This window comes from Aegilops tauschii, chromosome 5 (assembly GCF_002575655.3).
Source record: "Aegilops tauschii subsp. strangulata cultivar AL8/78 chromosome 5, Aet v6.0, whole genome shotgun sequence".
In the NCBI taxonomy this organism is placed as follows: Eukaryota; Viridiplantae; Streptophyta; class Magnoliopsida; order Poales; family Poaceae; genus Aegilops; species Aegilops tauschii.
In genome coordinates this window covers 99,944,611-99,964,665 of record NC_053039.3, presented here as the reverse complement: position 1 = coordinate 99,964,665, position 20,055 = coordinate 99,944,611, and the positions used below count along the sequence as shown (strand labels likewise).

At 40.2% G+C, this 20,055-nt stretch overlaps 1 protein-coding gene across 7 annotated transcripts; it reads left to right on the top strand.

Annotated features, from left to right (window-relative positions):
• The first annotated feature begins 3,906 nt into the window (after positions 1–3,906).
• LOC109755661 (uncharacterized) lies at positions 3,907–14,991 on the top strand. Of its 7 annotated transcripts, none has more exons than XM_020314555.3 (18): positions 3,907–4,016; positions 4,182–4,221; positions 4,365–4,438; positions 5,115–5,180; positions 5,303–5,374; positions 5,961–6,033; positions 7,112–7,149; positions 7,232–7,345; positions 11,221–11,340; positions 11,426–11,506; positions 11,593–11,661; positions 11,751–11,828; positions 11,935–12,099; positions 12,596–12,703; positions 12,787–12,855; positions 12,971–13,033; positions 13,128–13,246; positions 13,403–14,991. In XM_020314555.3, the coding sequence occupies exons 1-18, from the start codon at positions 4,014–4,016 to the stop codon at positions 14,154–14,156; spliced, it is 2,106 nt and encodes a 701-aa protein (XP_020170144.3). In that variant the 5' UTR covers positions 3,907–4,013; the 3' UTR covers positions 14,157–14,991. The 7 variants fall into 7 exon arrangements, with proteins under 7 accessions (XP_020170144.3, XP_073356034.1, XP_040244939.2 ...); XM_073499933.1 differs by having other exon boundaries at positions 3,911–4,016; positions 13,409–14,991; XM_040389005.2 differs by having other exon boundaries at positions 3,911–4,016; positions 5,112–5,180.
• Positions 14,992–20,055: the final 5,064 nt, after the last annotated feature.

The following is a 20,055-nucleotide window of genomic DNA, read 5'->3' as shown; positions in this document are numbered from 1 at the left end:
TACTAGCCAGTGATAGCCCTACGCTCAACTAAAATATTTTTTCTTGGTCCCTAACTTAGTTTAGTGCGCTTGTCAATCTCACTAGCAAAGCTAGTAACAAGGATTGATATATTGTTTGTATGGAGTTCATTTTTGTATGCAATAGAATTAAAATTCATATTTTTATTGAACAATAGAACGAGAAAACATAGTTATATTTATGGAGAATAATAGACCAGGATCCATAACTTAACTAGTGGCATCTCTCCAAACAACATAGGCATGGTACATAAACTACAACTGTGTATCAATTAAACTACAGTTTTTATGCTTAATCATACATGTCGTGATTGCATATAGGCATTACGTATTTATGTTTATAGACCACTATCCAACGTGCATTAACTAATACTCCTCTGTTCCTTTATATAAGGTGTATTAGTTTTCTAAAAAGTTAAACGAGTGCATGTTTGGCTGAGTTTTTAGAAAAATATATCAATATCGACAATACGAAATTTATATCATTTGATCCATCATGAAAAGTAGTTTAATATTTTTTACCTATTAGGTATTGCAGATGTTGTTATTTTATCCTATAATCTTGGTCAAACATTCAAATGGCACACTTGCACGGAAATCAATACACCTTATATTCGGGAACAGAGGGAGTATTCTACTTCAAGACCGAAATTCATGATGCATCTCAAAGTATTCAATAATAAAATAGGATATTGCATTAAGAAAGGTGACAAAATATTTTTTATTGAATGTGACATAATGTTGATAGTATATTCTCTTTACTTACAGTTCATCACCAAGACAACTTGACATCTATCTTTTTTGTAATCCTTTTATCTTTAGTGGCATTAACACGCTACAATCCCAACCAACATACACAACTCTCTTTTGGAGATCGCTCATCTAAATGTGGCCAAGGCACGCCTAATAGATCGGAGAACATGTGTATATATAAATCATGTAGCAAAGAAACAAAGAAAACCGATAAATAATCCATATATGATCTGATCATAAAGTGACAATTCATCACACTGCAACAAACACACCGAGAATTACATAAGATTTTATCACAGTCATGTTGGACAACTCATGCGATCTTTGTATTGAAGAACAAGTGGGAGTAGAAGCCACATAGTTATTGTTATGGAGCCATAGTCCAAGGAGGACTACTCATACAGAGTCATCGGAGCAACAAAGTTGATGATGATGACTCCAACAACAATTTCCCTCACCAGCAGGGTAAGACCTCTAGATTGGATCGCCTCGATTCTAGATGAAACGACGACACACAAATATTTGTATATTCAAAGTTAAGTTTTTAGGGGGGTGGGGTATAAAGTCGTTGGGGCGAAGAGGCACCAAGGGGAGCCATGTGGGCCCCACACACCCATGTGATGCGTCCCAAACCTAGGGATGCATGGGTGTGTGCCCCCTAGCTCCATCGCTGCCACATTTGGGACCCCCCCCCCCCCGGGTCTCCCGGACATCCCTTCTGGCAAATTGTTTTTTTGGTGATTTCTGGTCCTCGAAAAATATTTATTTCTATTGCACACAAATAGCAAAACAAACAACCTGACACTTGGCATTGGATTAATATGTGGAAATGGTAATGAGTAACGTTCCTGGAATATTTTTTGGTGTAACCCAATGAGAGCCATGCATTCACATGCAAAGTCTAGGGGTAGCTGCATGCATGCATGCATGTGATGATCTATGCAGAGTACAATTTCTTTTACAGCAAAAATTAATATATAGACAAAATTATATAGCTGATTCCCAATATGCTTTCACCGCTGGCTTTGTATCGAGGACTTTGCAACTATGTTCCGACAAAACTTTTTCCATCCCTAAAGTTCCCACGCCACAAGAAATGAAGTTGCCATTGTATTATTGTCAAAGTTGCCACCGTGTTGGTATCACAGTTACAACGTGACAACTTTGATATTAATACAATGGCATCTTCATTCCTTTAATAGGTTAAAACTTTTAAGATGATCCCACCCCACAATAAAGAAACTTGTCATTGTGTCAGTGTCAAAGTTCCAACGTGTTTATATCAAATTCCCTCCATGTTTGTATCAAAATTACCAGGTGGCAACTTTGAAATCAATACCAACTACATGGCAACTTTTAATTTGATTATTTTTATCAAAACCTACACATATGGCATCTAGTATAAAAGCTTCCGTCGAGACAAAGGTGACAGCGAAGAAAAGTCATAAATCGAATACACAGTTTAAGAGTAAAAACACTTTAAAGTTTGTGAAGTACCATTAAAAGAACTAACGTCATCATGTACCTCATGTGCATGCATACATGCGTTTTTTGTGAGAGTTGAGTTAACACCTCCATCTTGCGAATGTTCTTTTAGCATGTGCACCATGCCAAAACTATGTGAAAATGAACATAACAAAATTTATGGATACGTTTGATACGTATGAACTACATATATCGTTTTTTAGGAATACTAGAGCAATGCCCGTGCGTTGCAACGGGATATAAAAATTCTAGTATATTAGCTTGTGATTTATCTGTCAATAATAATGCGATTATGTAAATAAATGTTCATCAAATTTTGACCATGAATTACCTTATATTTTGATTAGAAATTTGGTAAGTAGATTAAAGTGGAATTGGTTCAGAAGGTAAGTAAATTAAGGTGATTGATTATCATATACATGGAAGGTTGGACGAAGAGACGGTAGGAAGAAAAGTGAAACGGGAACCTTACGTTCTTTTTAAGTAGTAATATAGAGAAGAGATTTGCAAAATACTCAAAATAATACATTATACCAATGAATATAAAAATATTTTCCAGAAAAAGATTTTTTCTAAAGACTTCAAGAAGTTTAAAATATTTTTCAAGAACACATATTTTTTTTAAATATGACAAAAATATGAAAAATTGGAATTCTTGTTAAACCGAGGGAGAAATATTATTTAAATAAGATGATATAATGAAAAAATGTTTGAAGAAATTGTCATTAAATCATGTGTGAAATACTTTTGAAATTCATCATACAATTGAAGCATGTTTGAAAAATCGAAATAATTGTGAAAATGCGTGTGGAATGCCTTTTGAAATTGATTGATAAAATTGAAATTGGTTGACATATGTCTGGAATAACTAAAACATGTGTGAATGTAAACTATTTTCAAACAATTGAAAATTGTGTGAAATGTCTATGAAATGTTTTTGATAACTGAAACAATGAAAATATCCATGAAAATGGCTTTGGAAAGGTTCTGAAATGATTGAAATATGACCATTTTTATTTTTATGTGTGAATATCTATGAATTGCATCGCAATCCTGTGTGGAACACTAAAGAGTCACTACAATGAATATTTATTAAATATGGAAATGTTGAACCCGAAACGAAACATGTATCATTTTTAATTTGCTACGAGAATTATTTTGATTTTTTTGAAATCTTGGAATTGATTTGGATTTTGTTTAAATTAATGACTTCATTTAACCATATACCAAAAAAAAACAAAATAGAAATAAAAAAGGAAATACAGCTAACAACTACCTGGGTGACTTACGTGTGGTGTGCGTGCATTAGTTCATAGTTGGATGGAGCCCGCCATATGGCGGCTCCATTCGAAACTATTTTGCAAGGCACATACATTGTGTCTGTTGCCGTTGTATAAATAGCAGGAATGAGGTTTAAATATTTTATATTGCTCTTTTTTATTACACTTCAACCTTTATATTAATACAAACATATCTCATTTTCAAGTTAAAGAAACATCTCTCATTCTTTGCAGTAAAAGAAAAACCAAAAGAACGGAGGCCTACACCTGTAACCTTGCCAGGCCGGGCCGGACCATGCACGCTTTCCGACAGGCCGGGCCGCGCGGGCCCTGTTGGTTATAAAGCCACAGTCGTCTCTCTCTCCAAGAAAAACGCGAAACGATAATTCGAGGAAAATATAAAGGGGAAAGGAGAAAAGCTCCGTGCACTCTGTTTTGCGTCCTCCTCGTCTCGGCTGAAGAAGACAAGAACCAAAAATGGTACTCGGAACTCACTCCCCGTCCCCGTGAATCTCCGTCGCGTTCCTCGATCCTTTCGCGCAGGCGCCACCGGATTCGACGCCGCGCGGCGCCCGGTTCGGTGCAGGTTTTGCCGAGATGACCTCGTCTCTGACTTTGTTTTTGTTTTTTTCCTGGGGATTTCAGGACAGGAGGGCGGCGTCGCAAGGGGATTACGACGAGCAAGGTGAGGCTGCTGGGCTTATTTGTGTTTCGCGCAGTCTGTTGTGGAGAAGCCGAGCGAATTTGTTCTGGGATTTTGGGATCTGATTCTGGGTGTGGCTGTGCACTTGCGCCGTGTCGTTGAATGACGTGCTGGTATGTGTGCAGACCGGCGAGTGAAAGGCGCCGAGGTGTTCGTCGGCGGGCTGCCGCGGTCGGCGACGGAGGGGACACTCCGAGAGGTTGGTTTTGTCTACAGCCGTCAACACCCACTTGTGTATGAGGTGTTGCTTGTTGGTGTCATTCAGGAATGGTGTACTGCGCAAGGACAGACTATTACCTCAAGTGCTTGCATCTCCGATGTGATTTGTAGATGCCATGTTTCCGAACAGCATATCTTTAGCTGAATAACTGTCTGTTGGCATTATATATTCCACCGTTTCGCATTGTTTATCTCCACCTATTAGTTTTCTGCAATCCAACAGGGGGTGACCAGCTGGTTTGTAGGTTAATCTGAAAACCTGCTAATGGCATGGTTTACTCGCCCATTTTAACTGTGGATGTTGTGTAAGCCATGCCAACCAAATCAAATGTATTGGCACACCTAAACCATGTTTTGTATCTACCAGAAGCTTAACTGGTTCTGTAATTTTTTGGATGTGGCTTGGTAAATCTGTCTGCAGGCAATATTGCCGTGTTCTAGCTCGTAATAACAGAAATATGTAGTACTACAATGGCTAGAAATTTTGCTCAATTATTGGTTATTGGACTGCTGAGCTTTAAGTATACTTTCTCCATTGTAAATTAATAATAGTCACATAGTTGATTCATTAACTTTCATCTATTCGTGAAAAAAAGGTTTTTTTTTCATTTCTTCTGGTCGCCACATACTCGTTGGACTGACCATTTCATCAGCAGATATTTTCTACTTGTGGTGAGATTGTCGACTTGCGCATAATGAAGGATCAGAATGGTGTTTCCAAGGTCTGGTTTTATTGCAACTCTTGTGACGTTGCAATAAATTTTTCGATTCTTCAGACATAATATACTATTGAGTAACTTTTATCAGGAAATTTATCAACATTAATTTTCCCAAACTTCCTCAGGGATTTGGATTTGTGCGATTTGCAGAAAGGGAGTGTGCTTACATTGCTAAAAGGCAAAAGAATGGGATTGAGGCAAGAACACCAAACTTCTTTTTCATTGCTGTAGAAATTTCCATATCACACATTGTATTTACATGTTTTAAAACTTTCTAATCCCCCATTTCCTCAAATCTCAAGTAGAATATCGGAAATAATCAACTGTTGTCTTTATTATAAGAGTACTTTTTCAATGATATACTATAAGGAACTAGACATGATTGCAAATAAATTGGTGACACCCACCAACCTTCTTTTTATTGTGGCTGAAATGGCTAAATTTAGAGGTTAGTGAGGTAAATTCCTTCAATAACATGACCAGAAAAGAAATTTCAAGTTAGTTATTATACACTCCACCTATCAGTATCATAAATTTGCATGTATTACTAGTTCGTAACAGCTCTGTTAGTCAATATACTTATTTGATGAGCTGTTTATATCCTTATCAATATCATAAAATGTTGTCACAAGTTCACCTTTTTTTTCCCTTTGTAGTTTTGTGTTGAGTTGAGAGAGAAAGACGCTAGCTTTCTTATTTAGTATCATGGAATTAAACATCTTTATTACATCACATATATTAATCTTAACATGAATAATATATTTGTTGTTTGTTCTCTACTAGCTTCAAGGAAAGCGACTAGCTGTTGATCTTTCTTTGGATCAAGATACACTCTTCTTTGGAAATCTTTGCAAAGGTAAGCTTCACTCAGAAAGAACCTTCATAATCAGAATGCAGAAAATTTCCGAAAGCATTTGATCCATCAGATCAGTGCTTGATCTTCTACTTAATAGGTTCGAGGCCTAAATGAAGGAATGAAAACAGCTGCAAGATCCGCTTACTTCTTTCTCCTAGTCAGCTCTTATCTCATATTGCCTACGAGCTGTTCACAATTGTCCAACCGGAGATATTTATTAGAACTATGAAAGAACAAATACTAAAAATTATCATGGCGAAGTTCTACTGTTCTTTTTTAATATAAGACCTGTTTTTTTGTGCAACAGCTGATCACTCCACCCCCCCTCCCCATCTTTTTAAAGATTGGCATTCTGTGTCCAATATCTTGATCGAAGTATGGAGGTCAAAATAAATAGAATAACAATCAATATGGAAACAAAAATCACATGACTATACAGTTGATGAAATTGATTAACACTGAGGTCAGATCCTCTATTATAAAAAGAGATGCAGTGTACTAGGAGACCAAGCTATCAAGTCCAACCTCTGTTTACATTAAAAGAAGGGAAATGCGTGTTTTTCATCCTCAACTATTACATGAATCATGAATGTAGCTTTCACCCCTGAACTCTAAAACCACTCAAAGCTGGTCGCTCTACTATCATTACAGGGCAATTTTCATCCCTTGGAGCAGTTGGCCATTCGAAAGCGGTTTTGAGTAATGTGGCACCAATGTGTAGGCCACATCATCACCATGTGTCTACCATGTCACAAATACATGGTGGTGTTGTGGCTGATATGTAGGCGCACGTCATCCAAAACCACTTTTGAAGGGAAAAAACCGCTTTGAGAGATGAAAACTGGATGGTATGGATAGTTGAGAGACCAACTTTAGGTGGTTTTAGAGTGGTAAACACACATTCTAAATTTTAGATATATATATTGGGTCTGACAAACTTTTGACTTATACTGCGAACAGTTGTTCTTGACAAAATTTCTTGTTAAAATGTTGGTTTATGAGAACTTTCTTATGAAAAACACCGCGTGTATATTATCATCTAAATTCTTATCATTGTGCTATCTAATTCTTTTGTCAGAATGGAGTGCTGAAGAATTTGAAGAATTGATTCATAAGGTAGAACATGTTTCTTTTTGTTTTATGTTTCAAGAAAGAACACTGGGATATACAGTTAGTGATACAATTCTTTGACCTTCAGACATTCAAAGATGTCATATCAGTTGACCTTGCAACGGCTTCAAATCTTGATTCTTCAACGAGCAAAAGACGTCTAAATCGAGGCTTTGCGTTCGTGCGATTTTCTTCCCATGGAGTAAGTATCTATTCTCTTATTCTGTGCTAGGAAATCCGTTTTTTGTTAACTTCATCATCCAGTGCATTCTATTGCGGAAGTCATGACCTGATAGTTTCTTTATCGAACATGACCTGATAAGGTGGGTTTGAGTTTTTTCTGTTGTTTAGTATTTTCCAATTATAATTATAACTATTTAAAGGTGCATATAAATCAGCTACTTTTCGTACCTTGTTGACTTTGAGATCATGTGTATTGTTTTTAACATCTTTCCTAGCTCCTAGTTTACTATAGTTGACCATAGCCTTGTCGATTGATTTATCTTGCAGGTCTTGATCAATATTATTGCCTCTCAATTTTATAAACAATCTTATTGGATAAAACCATCTTATGTCTATATCAGAAATTCAGAATATATGACTAGATTCTATTGATTCTTCTGCTTATCTGTTGGTGCTGCCCAATGATTCTGCATATTATTGCTTGCCATAAATCGTCTATCTAGCAAAAGAAGTTCATCAGACAGTCCATCATTACATGCTCAAGTAATCGCATATCCTTAGTGCTGCTACCTCAGTTTAGGAAGCTAGACAATGAATTGACACCAAGTTACCAACATACCTTATGTTCTGCTGACAAGCAGCCCATCTCTTGGGGTCATATACTCAGTGTTGGTTATGAACTTTTATGATGTAACATATTTTCTCATCCTTTTCTCTTATATGACTGATTAGCATTGCAAAGGACAATCTTCTGTGCTCAACTTTTTGCGTATGAAAATGTTCCTCATACATTCTGGATCTGCAGAAGATATGAAAACTAAAGCAAAGAACTTTATACTTCTGAAGGAGTTGCCCATATTTAATGTCTCCTACAAATCTTTGTTCGGCATACTTGTAAAGAAATATCAGAATTGGAGATATGCTGCTTTCGATTTCACACATACCTCCAATCTTTGATCAAATCTCCAATCTTCACAAGGATTTCTGTCCACTACACTAGTTCCTTTACAGAGTGCAGGAGAAAGATATGGCGGCATATCTTTCCTATATATTATATTATACTCCCTCCGTTCCTAAACATTTGTCATTTCAAATGGACTACCTCATACGGATGTATATGGACATATTTTAGAGTGTAGATTCACTCATTTTGCTCCGTATGTAGTCACTTGTTGAAATCTGTAGAAAGACAAATATTTAGGAACGGAGGGAGTATTATATTTATAAAGTCTAGAGCTGGTAGTGAGTCCACTCCTCTTCCTCCACTTGTACTCGCATGGAGGACCAACATCCTTGCAAAGAGCACAAATAAACAAATACAGTCATACTCGCATGTGGGACCAGTACTCTTGCAAAAAGTACAAACAACATGTACGGTCTTACTCTGACCCTTTTCCTTGCAAAATTTGAAACAACTTCTCGCTCAAATCTTGTGATGGTCCTCGCATAGCCATTTCAGTTGCTCTGGTTCATCACCGCCCACAACCCCTCCTCGACTTCTCATTCTCATTTTTTTTGTCAGAACCACAAAATGGTTGTAAGAAATCGACGCTCTTCCGATGATCTCCAGTGCTGGTGACCTAACTCAATATTTTTGGTGGTTTCGTACCGACGCACGGGCACTGTGCTAATTTTTATGTTAATCCCCAATCTCTCCGATTAAGTAGATGACCTATTGTGACAATTGCTACATCTGACGAGACATTGCATGGAAGGAGGGTATATTAGTGAGTTATACGCCAAAAGAATAATTTATACCTTTGCTTAATATTTCTGGTCTCTGTAATAGGTCTCACTAGTAATTAGCAACATGAAATTTATCAATTTATGGAGCTTTTGTTTTGAGGTATCACCCGCGGGGACCAATGGTCAAGTAGTTACAAGGTCAGCGGCAAGCTGCAAGGAGAGGTAGTCAAGCCAAGACTTGGCTGACACCTTATCCACCGGGTTTTTAAACCGATGCAAGCAGAGGTCTACATCACTACAGATGTTTCTGACAGTTACAGCGGCAGTATGGTTCTCATTTCTGAAGATGGTGAGCAGCACTTCAGGCCATACGCAAGGGTCTAGGCCAGCAGGAGTAGCAGTGAGCCAAAGGTCTTGAAATCTTCCTGTAGTTTGTAAACCGAGCAGATCCCGGATCCTGGTGGCAACCGGGCAAGAGACAAACAGGTGTACAGTGTCTTTGGACAGCGCAGAGCAACACGGGCAGTGAGCATCAGGTGCGATATGTTTGTGGAACAGGTTTGCTCGTGTATTTAGTCTCCCTCTGAATAACAGCCAGGCAAATATCTTGATCTTGCTCGGGTTTCTAGAACGCCAAATTAAGCCAGCACAATCATCTTCCATTACTTCCTGCATTAATATGTCATAGACAGCCTTGGAGGAGAATCTGGGGCCATGCACAAGGAAGCGCTCATCTGGACTGTCCGACAGCTGGAAATCCTGTAACAACAAAGACAGAGCAACAAGCTCGCTCGAGGCAGCGTTGGTTAGCCGGTTCATGAGGTTCCTAACTAGCCCGTAAAGCATGATGTGCACAACTAGGACGTGTGTGTTTGTGGAGTGGGAGTAGAGGCTTGGGAAAGCTTTTGCTAGAGGTTTGTTGGTGGGTCAAGTGTCATGCCAAAAGAACGTTTTCTGGCCATTGATTGAGATCACGAAAGTTATGTCTAGAAGCTTTGGTAGCTGGGTTTGGATAACTTCTGTTAGGAAGGAGGGTTTTGGGCAAGAAGCTATTTGTGGTAGGCTAGAGAGATGTTGTTGCTCGATCCAGGAGATCCAGGGTAGCTGAGGTTCAGTGGTGTCATACAGTAGTTTGTAGGCAAATTTCATTAGGAGACAGTTGTTTTGTGTAGCTAGATCTTTGATGCCAAGACCACAAAACTTTTTGCCTTCTTTTCGGCTGCTGAAGAGACTTGCTCGGGGGCGCAATGTTTGATTGCGTGGAATTTATGGAGTTCCAATCACCTTGATGACAGGAATGACAATAAGTCCTTCAGTTCCCTCTTCCTCTTATCTGAAGTATCTACTTCGTATTACGTATATTCTGTTCCAACTTCTGTCGTTTACTACTCCTAGCCTTGTCTTTCCGTTCAAATTTTTCGGAGGCACATACTTAGTTCCATCAAAAGACATTAAAGCTAGCGAGCCACTCAGCTCCGTGTTTGTTTTTGGTCTTCATTTTTCTTCAGAGATCAAGGTTTTGGTCCTTTGATAGCATATGCAATCCATGGCGCTTCCATTATCCGCTGAATGGTACTATGCCGTTGTTGCTATTTATTTTGGTTCACTCTTTCTTTAGAAACTGGGAGAACATGTGGTGGAATCAGAAGTCATGTATAGGTAGTACAGCTCCAATGTTTAATCCGAGTTTTAGCATCAGAAAGATGAGAACAAGTATGTAGGAATAAGGAATTGGAATATGGAAATCAGCATTTGATCTCATCTCTGCAAGTGATTGAATCATGCACTTCCTTGTTACTCATTTTATTCTGTAAACTGTTGTCCCCTCTCTCATCTCCTTCGTAATTTAACCCATCAGATACTTGCCAGTGACTGAGCCTTTCTGTTTTGGAAAGTCTGACAAGCTGATCCTTCATTCATTTCGCCATTTTCCTTAGCTTCATTTCTGCACAGATGTACTGCTCACAATCTTAAGCTGACATTGCATGCGGCGGAGTCTCACTTCTGACATTAATCATAGCTGCAAATTATGTGTATGTTTGTCAACATATTATGTTGGTTCGTCACTGGTCTGAGATTATGCTACTGATATGTATGCAAAAGGGAAATATCTATATCATCACGGAGATGTTCTTTAGTCCATGTTATCTGAACAGATCATCTTCCCTTGATTCCTTTCCTCCTAAAACTATCGATCACACATCACAGGCTGCAGCACGTGTACTCCGTATTGGTTCCAGAACAGATTTTATGCTTGGTGGTATTTTGCATCCAGCAATAAATTGGGCTGAGAGGGAGTCTAATGTGGATGCTGATGAAATGGCCAAGGTAATTTCAATGGAGAACATTTCTTCTTAATTTCAGTATAGCTATTTTATGTTTTGATTGTGTTCTCTATTCTGGTGATACACAGATTAAGACTGCTTTTGTTGGTAATCTACCAGCAAATGCCAATGAGGAATATTTGAAAAAGCTTTTTGGACATTTTGGAGAGGTTTGTCTATCAACATGGCTATCACATGTTTGTTACCAATCTTATCTGTGATGTTAATCCTAAAGTGACGTGTAATTGCTGATTAGGTAATTCGGGTTGCGGTCTCAAGAAAAGGACAATACCCAGTTGGATTCATTCACTTTGGCAGTCGTTCAGTAAGTAGTTGTGTAAATTCTGATATCTTTTTAAGTTGTATAGCTCAAGCTATAACCAAGTAATTTACATTAATTTTAATTGGTTGCAGGAGCTTGACAATGCAATAAAAGAAATGGATGGTAAAACTGTCAGCGGACCTAACCGAGGGCCATCTTTCAAGATCCAGGCATGAATAGGAATACCATTTTTTGGGGGCTATTTCTTGCTTCTTAATTTGTTTTTTTCTGCCTTTGATTAGTCAAATTTAGCCGTGGTACTGTTCATCACAACAGGTTTCAGTTGCTCGACCTGCAGTAGAGAACGATAATAAGAGAAGTCGTGAAGAGGTGAAAACTAGAAGATCAAATGTATCAGGAGGCAAGCCAGATTATTCTCATGGCAGATACGGACATGATTCGGTTGAACGTCAAACGAAAGCTCCAAGACTATCAAACAGGGTATGGGTGCTACACCATATAATCATTTTGTACTAAAGCCAAAAAGTCAGATTTTAAGAGAAGAGAATCTCCTTAAACTTTGAACTACTTCTACAGCTAATTTGTACAACTGAGCTAGCTTTTGACTTGCTAAAGCTTTAGCTCACTTGTATATCCGTCTAGTTGTCACAAGATCCATCGTATTAAGACTTGATATTGTGCTAATAGGTCTAATCTTTGGCTGATGCACGTTGTAGTACAATTGCTTTAAAATTGAAATGGTCATTAACCTGGCAGCTCTTGATGCTCTGATATAGTCTTGTCTGTTATTGAATCAGACGGTTGTTGTCTCTAAATGCCTATTATTTTTTCATACAAAACAACATAAGTATAAGATTTGACATCAATACTCCCAGCACGGTTCTTGTGTAGGAATAGAGGGAGTTGAATAAAATGCGTACATCAGAAAGGAAAAAGGTGGTATGTTTGTTGACATATTTGCGTTTTTATCCCCTAGGTGGCTGATGTCACTGATCCCTATGAAGCAGCTCTTAATTCACTACCTTCAGCCGTCAACGAACTCTTACTTCGTATTTTACGTCTTGGAATTGGCAGTGCATACGACGTAAGTAATTTGTTAGAAATGTTCCTATTTATCTTTGTTTTTTGTGGGTACAGAGCATCATCGTCCTGTATTTTTCTTCCCAGATTGACATCCACTGCATAAAGAGCCTCAGTGAGCTCCCTGAGTCAGGTGCTGTTGCCGTCCTTAATCAGGTCTGTAATTGTTTCACGTAGATGATCTCTGAGCTCTTACCTGAACTTTTCTTTTCCAAAAGCCTCTTACCTGGGCATGAAATGGCACTATTAGTCTGATTAATTCTCGATGCAGTTTTTGATAACAGGTTCTGACAAACGCAATAAAGGAGAATATTTCCTTTCATTAATTGCTAAGGTGTTTACTTATCTTATTCAGCACCTCCCTTTTTCTTTCTTGGCTGTATTTTTAAGCAACTATGCATTCTAATGTATGGAGTTTTGACTTGCAGCGCAAGGTTGAGGCTTTTGGCGCAGCACAAATATTACAGGATACTACTTATTTGTCCAGAAATTCTGAAATACAAACCAAGCGATACCGACATCAAGATTACGATTACACGGCATCCGGGTAGGCATCCTCGAAGGCAATGAACAAAAGGACATTGGCATGATCCTGTTTCTCTTTTACGAGCTTAATAACTTCTCTGCTTGCATCCTTTTACTGGGTTGCTATTGCAAATATTTCATGTGAATATGTGATCATTGAGATCCATTTTATTTGCAGGAGCAGTAGATACAGCTCCCTAGGCGGTTATCCTTCCTCCTCTTATGTTGACGATCCAATAGTGTCTCAGTCAAGAAGATATGGCGAAGAAAGACCCGCTGTTGTAAGATACCCAGAACCAAGACTGCGTCGAGAAGAAGTACTACTTGAACCAAGACCAAATATTGGAAGGCAACTAGATCGAATATACACACAAGAACAGAGTTATAACGAAAGATCCGCACATGAACCCAGGCAGGACACTGGAAGGCATCTAGATCGAAGAGACATACATGAGCATAGTTATAAGGAAAGGTCGGCACATGAACCCAGACAGGACACTGGAAGGCATCTAGATCGAAGATACACACAAGAACAGAGTTATAATGAAAGATCAGCACATGAAACCAGGCAGGACACCGGAAGGCATCTAGATCGTAGAAACATACATGAGCAGAGTTATATTGAGAGATCAGCACATGAACCCAGACAGAACACTGGAAGGCATATAGAGCGAAGATACACACAAGAACAGAGTTACATTGAAAGACCAGCCGAAGTTGTTCTCCCTAGGGAAAGAAGATTGGTATCTGCCGCAGGGTACGCCACAAACATAGAACCAGAATTCAAGTCCAGGTCCTCTGCTGAATATTCTGCTGAACATCAGCAAATGAGGTTTGATCCCTACACAGGGGAGCCTTACAAGTTTGATCCCTTCACTGGGGAGCCCATCAGGCCAGAACCAAGCCTGCGTCGCTCAGGAAGCTTATACTGACCGGATTGAGTGGAGCATGTTTCTGAATAAATCCCCAGCACCTCCCCGGGAAAAATGCCAGAGTCTGCTTCACCTGGCTATGATTTGTGAAACCACCTGACATTATGAAATACTCCTTCCGGTTCAAACATAAGGTGTATTAGGTTTCGCTAAGACAAGGCTCTGACCAAGAATTACTTTGTTAACATGTGGTTTATATGGCATAAAATTGGTATCACTAGATTCTTATTCAAAAGTGCTTACTGATAATTTGTGTTACTTTTTAACATATATATAAACCACATGTTAATGGAGTAACTCTTGGTCAAAGCCTTGTTGTCTTAACGAAACCTAGTACGCCTCGTATTATGAAACGGAGGTGCGAGAACACTGGAGTATGTTTTATGATTTCGTGACCCTTCAGACATTCGAACTATGCACCAGTGCAAATGGTAGAATTTAAACTGTTGGTACTCTCTATCAGCAATTGCCACAAACTTTCTTTTCCTACTCTGGCTTTGGACGCTGGCTACTCTGGCTTTCTCATGTTTACTCATCCAAAGCATGCCAAGCAAGATACCCCCGATTGACCAGATGACAAGAAAAGTGGAAACCTGTGGCCTGCTAATACCACTTCCTTTTCTTCTACTACTTGATGGATACTTCACTTGATTGCTTAATGATGACACCCCTTGCTACTTTGCTTGACTCGACTTAATGTACTGAATACTCATGGTAGCTAGGTGTATGGATGCGCGTGTAATTCGCTAAAAAGGAGCTCTAGTATAACTTGTGAACGAAATTGCTTACAAGCTGCTTTTCTTCCCTTGTGTTAGTCAAGCTTTTGAAGTTTGAATCTGTTGGTGCTTGCGTGGAAAATGTGGTACTCCCTCCGATCCATATTACTTGTTGCAGCGTTGTACTAAAGCTGCGACAAGTAATGCTCCCTCCGTTCGGAAATACTTGTCATTAAAATGGATGAAGATGATGTATCTAGAACTAAAATACATCTAGATACATCCATTTCAATGACAAGTATTTCCGAACGGAGGGAGTATGAATCAGAGGGAGTACCTGATTATTCACCATCGAAGATGCTTTCATCTCATTATTATGAAGAATATGATCTATCTCATTATATTTTTTGTGTATGGTCGTGGTGATTTTTGCAGTGACACCAGGGTAATGAGATAAAAATTAAAGGATTATTAGTCAAATCAGATGCTCCATCAGTCGGTTGGATTAATGGATACAAGCTGGATACCCATGGTAGGGCAAGAGGGAGACCCCCTCCTTCCTTATCATTGACACATATAGCGCCTAACTTGACACACTAGTGCCTTCATCACACAAGGACCAGTCTTCTGGATCATTTGCCAATTATTTGCAAACTCATCTCTGTCCGTGTGCCACAGTTCACATTGTTCTTTCTACACATAACACATTATCTAGCAACAGTACTATTACTACCATTCTTGCCACTTCTCTCGTGGAAGGAAAATTCCATGAAGAAGAATAATTTGCAGAAACTAGCGAAACAGACCATTTTTCGCTGCGTGATAATGTAGATATAAAATCGCCGCGACCCGAACGCTCGGCAACTAACCGCCGCATGCATCTCGGAGAAGAAAAAGGGAAAGGGAAAAGAGGGAGAAAGGGGATCATATCATCACATTGGGATCGGAGCACATGTAGCAAAGCTGATTGTGACCAGCCATACAAACATGCCCAACAAACTACTAATAAGCTGGAGGAACAGTGAGATGCAGGGTCAGTGCTGGAAGAGAGCACGCCACACATGACCAGGGGAATATACATTGCAAGCAGCTGTGCAGCGTGCAGCAGCAGCAGCAACAGCTTAGCCGCTGTGGGAGATAGGCATGCATGCCTATCCATTATTCAGGGTCCAAGCCCCTAATTTAATGGTGGTTATGCTGTCATTAGGGCCAGTGGATCGGACAGGACCACCCAACATACACCAGTGCACACACACTGGCACCGGATGTTGCATCTAAACCCCCATTATCTTTTGGCATTTCTTCGTCCACTTGAGAGTTTGTACATGTGCAACCACGCCTCGACTTGTGTCTACCAGGCGGTGTTTATTCGTCGCAATTCGATAAAATGCCGCGCAAGGCCATGGCCTCTCTAACCATGCTCATTTCTTGGGCAATTTGGAATTAAACAAATGCACGGGTTTTCCGACACAAGAGCACTCCTCCTCCAATCCTTATTCAAAATATTAAGGCGGAGGCGTTGTTATGGGTGTCAGCGGGCAATTGGGTTTAATTATGTCGCGAGAGTAGCAACTCTTGTTGTAAGGGTGTGTTATAATACAACACGATCGAACTCTTTTCTCTCTTAATTAATATACGTGGTAAATCTTTTACCCGGTTTAAAAATAAAATAAAATGCCACGCATCGAAACCGGTGTCCCATAATTCAGAGAAATGCAATTTACGATCTACTACTGTATTACACGGCTAAGATATTTGAGAAAAAAAAGTAACTCTTGTACGTAATAGCTGACCGACTACAATTTAGACGTCGGAGTCGACGAAGTCCCCATCCCAAACAGTTTGTGCAGCCAAACAAAATACTGGTACACGCACCCTGGTATTATGATGATGATTTGAACAAATCAACAAACAGTTCGGGGGTAGCCATCTTGGAAACAAACTAATCATTTGATTACTGCCCACATTACTGTTCAACTGTTTGAAATTAGTACGTATTCATGCAGGGAGATACGGAGAGGCCACCAAACCTACTACGGGATTCGATCGGTGATGTACGAGTTCCATCAGGAGACACCACCGGCAGATGACCGACAGAACTGATGATAATCAGGAGATAAAATTTGCTGATTATATTTTCACCGTGATTGATCTCATCGTATTATTGAATCTCGCTGTATTTTTTGGGGTGTGTATAACATACTCGCGTCACGTGAGCGGTGGTCCTTTGTTGATCTGGACGTTGTGGTTGCGTGTATTCCGGGCTCAAAAATTCCTCGGCGCGGAAACAGCCGATTAATGTAGGAATGGAGGGGGGGCGCTTTGCTGGCGCCTTATCTCCTATGATTCTTCATCCAAGGAGCTGTGGAATTACTTGATTGTCCTTCTGTGTGGGTGCTGCCATAGTGGATAGCGACTGGGGTGGAGTTTCTTTGGCAAGATTATCGCGGCACCGTCCGATCGAGAACCAATGGTTCAGATCACTCACAGCTTGCGAAGAAACTAGCCGAGGTTCAAGCATATTTTATCAGTTCTTATCAATTATCATTATTGCAAATGCATATGCCTTTGGAAAGTTGATAGCTTTTTTTTTGCAGTACCATACAAACTACTGTTTTTTTGGTGAGCGAATGCGAATTACTGATAGGCACTAGCAAGCAACCAACTCAAGCTGGCACTGACCTTTTCAAAACATTACTCTAAAATGTATTATCCACCACAAAAACTCTAGAATGTAATACTACAGATTTTCAGCCACAAACCATTGCTTGCCACACAATTTCAATTTTCTATTTCTGAAAACAAAAAATAAAATAAAATAAATAGAACAAGAGGGGATGGGAACAGTGAGAGGTCGTATGGGGTGTTGTTTGTAATATGCTTTGCCACCAAACGAATTGACTTGCCACCAGTGGTCCATAACTCCAGCCTCTCTTTTCTACCCTTTTGGATTCTTTCCTACCAAACTCAGCGCCCGTCCTTTGTTAGTACAAACCAACCAGACAGGCAAACAATCCTCCGCCGAACTACTTACATGAAGCAACCCTTAATTGCATTTTGTCACATAATAGCAAGAACCTCCACAAGATATAGATGGTTCATCCATAAGCAGTTATAGTCAATTAAGGTCGACATATAATATAACAAAGTGAAAGTGCATGCCTTCTTCTTTGAGTCCTAGCTCAACAACATATCTCAGCTAGAATGATGAGAGTAAGAGCGAAGCCACACAAAGTCAACTGCACGCATTATCCATGCGTGCATGTGCATGAAAAGATTCATTGCTCTCCAAAGGTAGTAGCAGTAGTACAACATGCACTTTGAGTAGAGAAGCTCAGCCCAAAAGCTAAGCTGTTTGCATGTTCGCAGAATTTCGTCAATGCTGGCTGGCTGGCTGGCTGGCCAATTAAGCTGTATCTTTTTGGCTGAATAATTACTTGAGAAAACAACAAGGCAACAACAAACAATGAATGTTGGCAAGATCTGGGATCCATCGCCACTTTTCCAGCTCGCCGCCGTTAACAACCACCATTGAGCCCGTGAGTGATAGTACTGCCCTCCTAGGTGTATGACTATGACTAGTACGCAGTGTCAATGTCAGTTCAGAGGAAGACTGAAGTTTTTGTTTTCATTGACCAAACAAAGTGCACAGCCCTAACTCCTATTCCTAAGGAAATTTAACATTTACAGTTTCGCCAGGTAATTTCCCACTTTGAAGTGCTATTTTGATTCGTAGAATCCAAAAGTGCACGAATACACGCACACCCTGATTGCAAATTTGCAATGGCATGTCCTCTTGATTCCTACATAGAAAAACATTGGTGTTGATGAGCCAATGGACATAGCTCATTTTTCCCCCGAAAGAGGTTAAATTCAACAGAATTTTCCTTCAGAATTGAGTTCGGAGTGGCCTACCAGATTGTTTTTTTCTATTCTTACAAACGGAACATCCTCTATAGAATTTTTTTCCAAATAATTAAAATTGCCACATTTTCAGGTGAACATGCCTGATCCACTTTAAGGTCGCAGCGTTGGCTTTCGAGGATATCACCCAAAGGGCCTTTGCTCGGCCTCAGGCCAGCGAGGGCATTGGCTACCATTGCGTGGCAAGTACCCTTCAAAAACTTAGGATGTGTTTGGTTGCTTGCCTTAGGCCTAGTCAGACCCACCCGAAAAGAAAACAGGCTATTTGGTTGCCTGGTCCGCATCAAAATCTTGGACCGCATGAACCTTAAAGCAGTCCTCGGCCAAGCCCACTAGAAACGCCCGAATCGACGGTTTTCAGCGAGCCAGTCTCGAGCGATGCAGGGGAGGGGAACGCGGCGCTGGCCAACTGCGAGCAGGGAGATGGCGGGAGCTCGCATGCGTCTCCGAAAAAGCGACGGGACGATTTTGCATCACCACCCGCCGATTCGGTTGCCCTATATAGCCAGGGTGACCGCAGCGGCAAAACTCCCACCACCATTTCCCTCCTCTCGAGCTTTCCCTCTGGCGCGGTTCTACATCGGCAACGAGGTAAGCGACGCAACTGCTCCAGCAACCAGTTGACGGCGGTGGCGAATCGACTGCTCCTCTTCTCCGACGTGTCTAGCGCCTCCTCCGCAGCTCCTCCGATGGCGTCTGTGAGTTCAATCACCCCTCCTCTCTATTAGTTCTAGCTAAATCGGTACATGTGGTAGGGTTAGATCTTCCGATCTATGTGACTGTGATGTTCTAGTAGTTAGTTGTGATGGATTTGAAGCATGCTAGGAGTTGTTTTCCATGTCGGCAAGGATTGATAGCTAGTGGTCATGGATGGATTAGCCATATGCTTAGATGTGTGGTATGCTAGTGTGCCAGTGTTGAACTAGATCATCCATGTGTCCATGATTAATGTTGTGTTCTGTTGTATTGTGTTGTGGTATGCTTTGATGGATTTGGTAGTGTTGTCTTGAACTAGATCATCCATGTGTGCATGTGTTACTACTAGTTCGGTTTGTCCATGTTTACTGGTATTTCCTACTGTCAATGTGTAGTGTGTTCTAGTGTTGATGACGCTTACGTTTTTCGGAGACGAGCACACAAGAGTTTAGTCAGGCCATGGCCCTGTCCGAGAGCCAGTTCCCGGCGTCCTACGTCGAGGACTCCCAGCCTACCATCTACCAGATGCCTTCTGATTCAGACGTTTTCGACGTGCCGCCTAC

Excerpts from the sequence above, each read along its gene's own strand:
- LOC109755661 (XM_040389003.3), top strand. The coding sequence starts at position 4,134 with ATGACCTCGTCTCTGACTTTGTTTTTGTTTTTTTCCTGGGGATTTCAG. Across the intron at positions 7,150-7,231 it reads TTGAAGAATTGATTCATAAG|ACATTCAAAGATGTCATATC; the intron begins GTAGAACATGTT and ends TTTGACCTTCAG. Across the intron at positions 11,341-11,425 it reads ATGCTGATGAAATGGCCAAG|ATTAAGACTGCTTTTGTTGG; the intron begins GTAATTTCAATG and ends GGTGATACACAG.